Source organism: Sabethes cyaneus, chromosome 2 (genome assembly GCF_943734655.1).
Source record: "Sabethes cyaneus chromosome 2, idSabCyanKW18_F2, whole genome shotgun sequence".
Taxonomy (NCBI): Eukaryota; Metazoa; Arthropoda; class Insecta; order Diptera; family Culicidae; genus Sabethes; species Sabethes cyaneus.
In genome coordinates, this window is record NC_071354.1 from 239,651,125 (window position 1) to 239,661,063 (window position 9,939).

At 40.3% G+C, this 9,939-nt stretch overlaps 1 protein-coding gene across 1 annotated transcript; it reads left to right on the forward strand.

Moving 5' to 3' along the window:
• Positions 1-3,326: 3,326 nt before the first annotated feature.
• On the forward strand, positions 3,327-8,890 carry LOC128736821 (kinesin light chain-like). The gene is made up of 2 exons (XM_053831313.1): positions 3,327-3,479; positions 7,973-8,890. The coding sequence occupies exons 1-2, from the start codon at positions 3,327-3,329 to the stop codon at positions 8,888-8,890; spliced, it is 1,071 nt and encodes a 356-aa protein (XP_053687288.1).
• Positions 8,891-9,939: the final 1,049 nt, after the last annotated feature.

The following is a 9,939-nucleotide window of genomic DNA, read 5'->3' on the forward strand; positions in this document are numbered from 1 at the left end:
CCATTTAATTTCAAGATGATATTCCTAATTTATTTCCACACAAACAAGAGTGTGAAATCTTCTCCATTCGCCCGAACAAACTCGCTCATCCACGAAAGCGAGTAAATATAATGACTGAAAAACTCCTTTGGGATCATTTTTACCCTCTTACAAGTAGCATTATTTATCCTTCTTCCTAAGACGACGCCGACGACGGTAACGACGATGGGAAGACAATTTTTCGTTCGAAATCCCAAAGCAGTTTATCCGTTGATACCCTACAGGAGTATCTCATTTTCGGGCAGCTTTTAAACGACACGTTTACATACACATTCTGATCTCCCATTCCTAAGCCAAGGCAAGCAAGGGTGGGTCTCGGTATGTATGTAGAATGTTTGGCATGAAATTTAACGAAAAAAAAAACTTCCCCGTGAAAGAGGAAGTGCGACTTTTCAGGCATTACCAAGCGGCTAAACGTGTCTGGAATATTTTCCGTACCTTTCTAGCTTCCCCATCAGGTTGATGGCCACCGTGCCACGGCCACGAGACCACGATATCGATTTGATTCGACCACACTCACCGCTGCTTCCAGCTGAGGCAGACACTTGTCTTAATTGTGATAAAAGGTTTCGGCTTTTGTGTGTGTCGCAGATTTAAATCGACAAACTTTTATCGTTCTAGGAAGCCCTTTTTGTGCCCGTCACCGGTACCTACGAGTGTCTAACTCTACTCTACCCCAAATTAATTTTAATTTTTTATGGCTCCCCGAAACTCATTCGTAAAGAAAACTGGATTGAAGACTGGTAAAAGCCGTAACCGAGTCTGAAAGCCGCCCGAGTCGTGTAAGCTATCTCAAAAATGGAAATGTTCTCGTTCGCCGGCTTTCGTGTTGTGTTTCTCCGCAACATTTCCAGGCACTTCCCGTGGAAGTGAAAACCGCATGACGACAGCAAGCTCATCAAAATTCAAACCCCGGCCCCCGCGCACAGCACAAGAAGTACTCGTACGTACATACATAGATATGAGGCTGCGGTTGAAACACGCGAGCGATGTGTATCAAGGATATGCGAGTACCACCAACAACAACAACAACAACAACCAACGATAGGATGCGAATACATCCGAAATAAAGTACAGAAGGCGCGCGTTCAACTGCAACCGGTCTTCTTCAGTTAACTAATTCCGGCAAAGCTTAGTTTTGGTCTGCTGCTGAAATTGCACGAGAATGGGAAAGGCTTTTTTTGTTGGTTTTCATACACTGCGGGTAGGTAGCACGTTTTTGAACGACGACGCGACAGGAACGCACGTATTCCTGCGGAGGTGTTTGCACACGAGTGTTCATATTTTATGTGAGTGTTTGTCTGTGTGTCAGTGTGTCAGCCAGCGTCGTCGGGCGGTGGTGTGTGCACATGCTTAACATTGTATGACGGTAGACCACGGATATAGCGCATGCAGTATCACAACACTAACGCTCTGATGTCGTGGTTGGTTGAAGGTGCAAAAACGTGTGAAGAATTCTTAAATTTTCCAAGCGATTGAGCGCGGTTCTATCGGCGCGAAGCTAGGTTTTCAGTTTTATAGTGATAATTGGCAGCTTTCATAATTTAATGAAATTTAATTTAATAGGACTAATTTGAATAATTTTTTAAATCTGAAAATGCGATCGTCACGAAAAGTGGTTAGATTGTACTCTATGGAAATGGCTTAAAATGTACTCTATTGAAAAAATACTTTTTTGCTATTGAAAAATTACTGCAAAATTACAGTAATTTAGTTTGAAAAGTTAGTTGGAATCAATGTTGCGAATCGAGTGAGAACACTTACGCAGGCGTGAAAGAAACAGCCGCCGGTGCTGTGTGAGATATTTTGTTACCCACACACTCGCGCACGCTCATCCTCACATCGTCTTCCTGCATGGCTTATTCCCGTGGCAAAAAATTTGTGGGGAACCAAATGGCCGTGAGGCTGCCCAGGTAACCAATAAGCACTAAAAATAGCATGCAATTGGTTGTATATGTGCTTTGCCAACAGCCTTTGTAATGCTAATAAGCATTTTAGTCACCTAAAATGCTGCTTAACAACTACTTTTGGCAAAATATACGGCTACTTTACGACTAACTCTCGAAGTGCTGCCATCATTGTCAATATGTTACAAATATTGGTAGCAATTATTGGTAACGCTAGCATTTACACGGCATTTGCAATGCAGATTTAATGCTACCATCTTTTGAACAAAAATAAAAAAATTTACCTCTCCGATTGAGTGTACGTTATATGCTGCGCTTCATTAATCAATGACTGCTGGGAAGCTGTTGATTTTGATGTACATCATATCATATATCCGTGTCTTTTTATGCTCCCTTTAATAAACGCTTATATCCATTATTGCCCTGTTTTTCGTGAATCGGGATTCGAACCTGGCTCCCATTAACGACGCTGTAGAATTGTTGCTGCCCTTATCCGTTGACCTGTAAATGATACGAGGAAACGGAATTTTTTTGTCCCTTTTAAGCTACGCATTTGTTGATTTCATGCTACGCGCAATGTTATTTATATCTGGTACGGCAATGCGAAATTGCTACTTGCTTTCACCCAAAAATTCCGGTTGAATTGCGGCAGTATAAGAGATTTGAAAGCCTGTTTGTCAAATGTGCATATAAACAAACGCAAACATATTTCTCTTTATTGTTATTCTCTTTACTAAATCGAGAAAACATCAGCAACAACGTCAACGCACGCGGGTGCAACAATTATTACGACGTATAACGTTCAGTGGCATTCGGAAACCAAAATTCATATTGCCGTACCTGTTCCTAATCATATTGCATGAAGTGTCAAACACAGTCAATATCTTCGCGCTGCACTTTAATACAAGTTCATTTTGTGTAATTCTGCGCTTGATTCCGCTGGTAGTGGCAATTGTTTGTCGATTGGTAAGTTTATTTTCTCATATACTTTATTACAATAACGACACAAAAATTTTACGCAGGCGTTATGAAAAAACGAGTTGTTGCAAAAAACGGCTCTACAGCAAGAAAACAACAGGGCAACCGAGAATGTATGCTGCGATGTAGCTACGCAAACCACCCAAGAAGAGTCGATACTTCTCAATGATTCGATGGAAGCAAAAATCAACAAATGTTTAACTCTACTCGCACATGTGAATGCAAAATTAGATGCTATGGGGTTCTGCGAAATTTCCAAGTGCAAGCACACAGTGCAACCTGTTATTATCAACAGTATCACCTTGAAACCAGTCAAAGATGTCCACGAGATGGATGTTTTAGAGGACAATTGCAGGAATGAAAAATTTGTGCATTCAGTCATTTCTTCAATTGGCGAACTTCATGGTCGTCAACGGTATACGGGAAGAGGTGGCACTGTTTGCCTTCAAATCATGGACTACTTCTTTGACCGCCAGTTTCTCCTTCGATGCTCGTGGACAGGAACAGGACGAAAGTCTGCTGATCATGAACAAGTGCAGCAAAAGATTCCGTTTTGTAAATATGAAAAAGTTATCAATTTATTTTACCAGACCGTTCTACACTCGGATCCAGAGTTTTCATTGGCTGAATGCAAGGCGTTTTTACACCGCTGCTTAAGAAACGCAAAGCAACGTTTTGCAGACATCGGAGGCACAAGGAAACCGGCTGCACGCAGACGCAAACTACTACGAGACTTCAATTATCAGGATGCAGAAGCTTAAGAAGAGGATGATGCAAATGCAAATGAAGCTGGACAAATTTGGAGTGTTGAGTACCTTGCCGATGAATAACCCTTCACAATTTTTAATACCGTTAATGCAAATGAATTTTTTTTTAAAAATCCAGAAATGTTCTCTATTGTTACTTAATAAAATAAACAGTAAAACTGATTCTAACATTAATTTTTACATTTTGTTTATATATTTTATGCTGGAAGCGTGTGATGGAGAGGTACAAATACAGTTTTTTCATTTACAGGGATTGCAACAAGTTTGCAAAAAATTTCCGTTTCCGTCTCCCACTTTTTTGAATGGTCCATTTTTGAAATAAGTTTGATCCAAACACTTCAAACTTTTAAATCCATTTTCTAGCTTTAACAGAGCAGTTTTCGAGCATTGTGAGTGCTACATTAAGAAAATGGTTTAAGCATCGTCAATGCTTATTTGATGCTCTTATGTAATCAAAATGCTGATTACCGACAAGAAGTATTTGTATAGCATTTCATATGCTCATGTACAACAGCTGTGCAACCAAAATGCTAATATACAGCGATGAGCAGCTCGAATGCAAATATAAGGTTGATTTACTGCTATTGCTAATGCTTATTGGTTACCTGGGTGGTGGCGCACTGGGATACAAAATTTACGTTACTTTTTCTTCTTCATCATCATATTCGCCCTCGATTCTACTCACGGGCAGGGATGCCACATATAATTCTGCGTTTTTTGTTGGAAAAATCTGACAATCTGTACGGCGAGGAAAAATATCTGCAAAAATCAAAGCAAAATGAGAGTGAAAGAGATAGAGAGTCATTTTGCTGACTATTTCCGTCTCTTTCACTCTCATGTAAAAGCTCAAAAATCTGTTTAATCTGTGTAATTTGGCGAAAATCTGTATTCTATGCATACAGATCTTTACTGGCGATTTCTTTAAAATATCTGTTAAACACAGAATAATCTGTGCATGTGGCAACCCTGCTCACGGGAGGGAGCGCGAGCCCTCGCGTGTAATCGGCATCAGCAGATCGGACTGCAACGACGAACGACGAGCGAAAACTGTAGCTGTTAGCTAAACACATACGCGCAAAAACTCGTTGCACTGCATGACGAAATAAGAGCGGTAGTTTTAAAGGGGTGCTCATGCCGGCGTGTTCGTTAGAATGAGTACGCGTGTGTGAGAAAATTAAACCACACGAGTGCGGTCTTCGCAACACTGGTTGAAATCTTTGGAGTGGAGATTTTCTTCACGATTTCTCAACTTCCCAAGTACGGACGACAAAGTATTTGTTTTTGGCAATATAAAATAGATCTCCTATCAAAAATACGGTAAAATGCTGACAATTTTTATCCTATTGGTTCCATCAAAAACTAAGGAACTAAGGACTAGGCAATTCCATTTTAAAATAAATGAGTTTTTGATTTTGAAGAAAAAAACGACCCGAACAGTTTAGACCTTCCAATAGGTAATACGTCCAGCAAACTTTATTCACTTTTCGTAATTATCATCATAGGATCATAGGATTGAACGCTGTACAGAAATAATACATAACCAGGTGCGTATTTCACGTTGTGCTATGTTAGGACAGTCTATGCTGTAAAAAAATTGCAGAGATCGAGAACGTAAAACAACCCTCAGGTATTTTTTAGCAGCACAACTTTGCCGAAACTCCTACCAAATCGACCACAAAACTAATCGCAAAGGAGGTTTCAAAAGATAAATATCTAGCTCCACTCCAAACTCATTTTATAAAATGATAAAATGAGAAATGGAATAGAAGCAATGAGAATGAAATTGGTCTAAAACAGAAAAAAATACGACAACTGAGAAAATACAGAGAGAACAGTGATAACCGAAAACAGGGAAACCAAAGAACGAAGATAACAGAATGCAGAAAATATAGAAAACAAAATACAGCATACAAAAAGAACGAATGCAGAACACAAAAAAAAAACGAAAACAAAAAGCTGAATAAACATAGAGAACTGACGGACTACATTACTACAGCGAACGATGAATGTAAAACTGCGTCATCTGGAGGTGAAATAATATTTTTTGTGAGGTGCATATTGGTAAAGAAATCGCAGGGTGGCAACTACCTGGAAAAGCCTGGAATTGTCAGGGAATTTGAAATTACCTGGAAAACCCTGGAATAATGAGGGAATTTTTAACAAAATCAGGGAATTTTTTAACCAACTCCAATGATCGATTCATTGAGTAGTCAAGAACACTTAGAAATAGATAAAGAAGTACGGCACACAATCGATAGATTGGCTTATCGGTATTTAGCTCAGTGTTTTGCAAAAGGCCTTATTCTGCGAGGCAAGTGAAGTGATATAACAAATTTAGTTTGCACTCACTTTGCGCGTTTCGTTTGGCGTTAGTCAAGTCGAATCGAATGACATTGAAGTTTCAGGACGGACATTTTGCGGCATGTGACACAATTCGCAGAACACCGAAGTAAATGCCAGTGGCACCGCAGCGAAATTCGGTTTTCGAGAAAAATGTTGGAGAAATTCCACTGACTCACGGCAGTACATAAACTTGCCATACTATTGTAACAAATTGTAACCGAAATGCGGGTGTAGCGATCCTACCTTCCACGTTACGAATTTTTGGCTCTATCTTGGACCCGAAAGAGTAAATCCTGATCAATCCATGCAAAGTGAAATAAGCCGCGTTGGTCAGAAAGCAGAACAGCCACCAGTGGTAAAGCGAAATTAAAAGTTAGCTCAATTAAACTGCTTTTTTGCATGGCTTATGGCTCGTAGAATGAAAATTTAACATACGAACATTTCCGCGTGGCTGGCAGGAAAAGCGCCACGGCAGGTTCGAGAGCTAGCCGCAATGGGCACTAAAACTCCGCTTGCGCCTGAGTTTGCGAATAAACATGCGCCGGAAAAAGAACAAATGAGGAACTCACGGAGGAGTGTAATTTGCTGGTCGGCAGAATAAGAAAAAGTGATTGAAGAATTCGCCTAGGGAAATAGAGTAGGTGGGGAAATTTCTCTCAATACCTCGTAGATTGATAAAAAATTCAAATATCAATGATCGAAACACATTTTCAGTTAAAATTATATCGCAATATGAAACCTAGAATTTTATTAAACACCGGGAAAAACCTGGAAAAATCAGGGAATTTGGTTTTTCGTATCCAGTTGCCACCCTGAATCGCACGCGGAAAATCTTTTCTTTAGCATTTCTTGGCCTATCTTTTTGCCCATTTCTTTGCAGGTCGGTACTAGGGTTTAGTGCCGCTGATCAGTCACGGTGAAATACCAGTTCGGGTGGATTCGTTTTCGGATAGCTTTCCTTTCCATTTGGTATACTTTCTTCTTTGCTCCTTTGTAGCACACTATCAGCCTTGTTCAGCCTTTATTTCAACAAATTACAGGTAAAATTTTAGTCCGTCCCAGTTTTCATGTTCTCCCATTGCATTACTTCCATGGGCAATCCTGCTCAGTCGATTATTGCTCGGAAGACGGCACCAGCTTGATGCTATCTCAATTTCATTCTGGAAGCGAAAGGAAAATTACGCTGAACGCATGAATGCAGTTGTACCCGTCTATCTATAGCATTTGTAATAGAAACTACTAAAGTGTTGGAACTGGAAAGAACGGTAAACATCTGAATAGGGTTACCATTGCCCAAAGTGGTGCCGAACATTCAAGCCGTTCTGTTCTGTTGTCAAAGAAAACTAAGGATAAAGCTTACTAAATTCCTAATAGTTTCATCAATTACCGAAAACCGTTCATGTAAGGACGAACACATTCTTAAGGGACATGTGTATAATGTGGCACAGGTGGGCAATACGCCCCAGTTCGTTTATTCCCAAACTAGCACAAATTAAAATGCAAAACTAATGAAATTCGATGAAAACAGCCTACTATGCAAGTTTGACAGTTGTCACTGGCTGTCAACCCAAAAGGAAAATAAATTTGTTTTTTAACAGCTTCCGATGTAATTTTTTGCGTCGTTTCCGTAAGCTTTTTTGTGGTTGAAATCTGTAAATATCCTGTTGTTGCGATTCGATTGCGTAAAGTGAAGCTCTAAAGCATTATCTCAGAAAATCGGAAAATGGCGAGTTAATGATGAGATTTCTGGCGCAATTTCAGAACTTTGACACAAAGAAACGCCAGTTACAATTCCAAAATGAACAGCTCACCGAAGAGAATCTACTGTTACGGAATGCATTACAAGGCATTCAACAATAGCTTTTTGCAGCGGAGTTGACCATTTTTTTGGAATTTACGGCACCTACAAAATTATCGTCATGTTTAACCGCTAACAAGTTACCCGATCCTTCGGCCGAAGAACCAACAATTTCCGCTATTTCACCGGATAAAATTCAAAAACAGGTGCTCAAATATGTATCTGAAGATCGCCACGAAATGGCCATGCTTCTATGCACGGACGCTGTGGATGAACTAGAGAGAACTTGTGGGCATGCTCATCCTAATGTTGCGACCATATTGAGCACCTTAGCGCAAATCTACCACGATCAGTGCAACAATAAGGAGGCTAGACGTCTATTAAAAGACGTGCTAGCTATCAGAGAGAAAACTCTCGGAGTTCATCCTGATGTCGTCGCAACTTTGCACAACCTCAATACATTGTACGATAACTGTGGCAATTCCCAGCAAGCAGAGATATTCTGTTCGAAAGCCTTGGATATACAAGTTCGTTTGGTGGGTGAAAATCATCCGGACGTAGCCAATAACCTTCACGTGTTGGCATTCCTGTGCCAAAATCAGCAAAAATTTGAAAAGGCAGGCTTTTACTACGAACGAGCGTTACAGATTTATGAAGCAGTTTTAAGGCCAGATGACCCAAATACGGACGCTACTCGGAACAATTTGGCTATATGTTACGTAACCCAAGGCAAGTTCAAAGATGCAGAGATACTATACAAAATCGTGTTGACGAGGGTACATGAACTAAAATTCGGTCCTCTCACTGACGATAACAAGACAATATGGCAGATGGCAGAGCAGCGCGAGGTAGACAAGGGTATAAGTCGTGACAACACTCCATACAATCTTTATGGAAACTGGCACAGGATCGACATGGTAAACTCATCCACGGTTCAGAAGACGTTGAGAAAACTTGGTACCTTGTACCGTAAACACGGGAAACATGCAGCCGCCAGCACACTAACGAATTGCCCTTCACGAATGACATTAGCTGACCAAGTCCCCCCATCTGCATAGGAACCAAGAAAAACAAAAAGAAGTAACAAAGCGAAGAAACATTGCTCGAAAAATTATAAATTACCTGTAATTAATATGTTAAGGCATGATGCATTATAAATAAATACTTGTTTTAAATATCTTTTTAAATTTCGGTTTTTCATACTTATTTTACGAAATGCTTAGAATATCGACTTTCAAGAGCTTTTTCAACACTACTACAAAAGCGCAAGGCGCCAAGAACATATCGAGTAAAAATCCATACTAAATGGCAGAAACACGCCAACACATAAACTACGTCTTACGCCAAGGTTTGGGATAGGGTGTCATTCTAAAAAATCAAAAAATGCGAGCGTCACGAAAATATGAAAGATTTTGAGCGCTGATAGCTCTGCCAATTATGGATGGATTTTCGTGGCATAGATACCGAACGACTCATAATAGATGTAGCAATTATGTGATTTCTATTGTAATTTTCTTTTTCAATTTACGAATGAGAGAAAATTAACAAAAAAAGATTCTAGTTCAAATATCCCCATACATTTTCTTCGCGATCGCCTTACTTCACATGCAGGGACGCGCCTAACACACGCTGACAGACAAACATCGTCACGTACAGTACCTTGCAAGTCGTAAGGGCCTGCATAGTGTCGTCGTCCTGCCAGTAAAAACCAGTTAGATTTAAACTTCTCGGTCGATGGTTAACTACAATAAACGTAGGAAGAGGCACAATTTGTGTCTATAACCCAACCAGACGCGTCGCTATCTTGATGAGTGGGTTTTGCAGTCACCTTTTGTCCAGCGCCTCTAGGTACAAGTACCAGCGAACCATATGCCCTGGCGGGTGTTGTGGGTTCGAATCCGGTTATAATCTCAGATTATAGCTTGGTTCGACTCATGCACCTTCCAGCATTAGACAAAAGGTAGGAGTCAAAACGACTACTTGTTAAGCGTAGCTACCAATATCCCCCCTCCTCATCTTTCCGCCCATGCACGTATGCGGCCAATATGCCTCACTTGCGACGGTGCAATATGTCCCATTGCAGATGAGACTTTGAATACAGATAAAT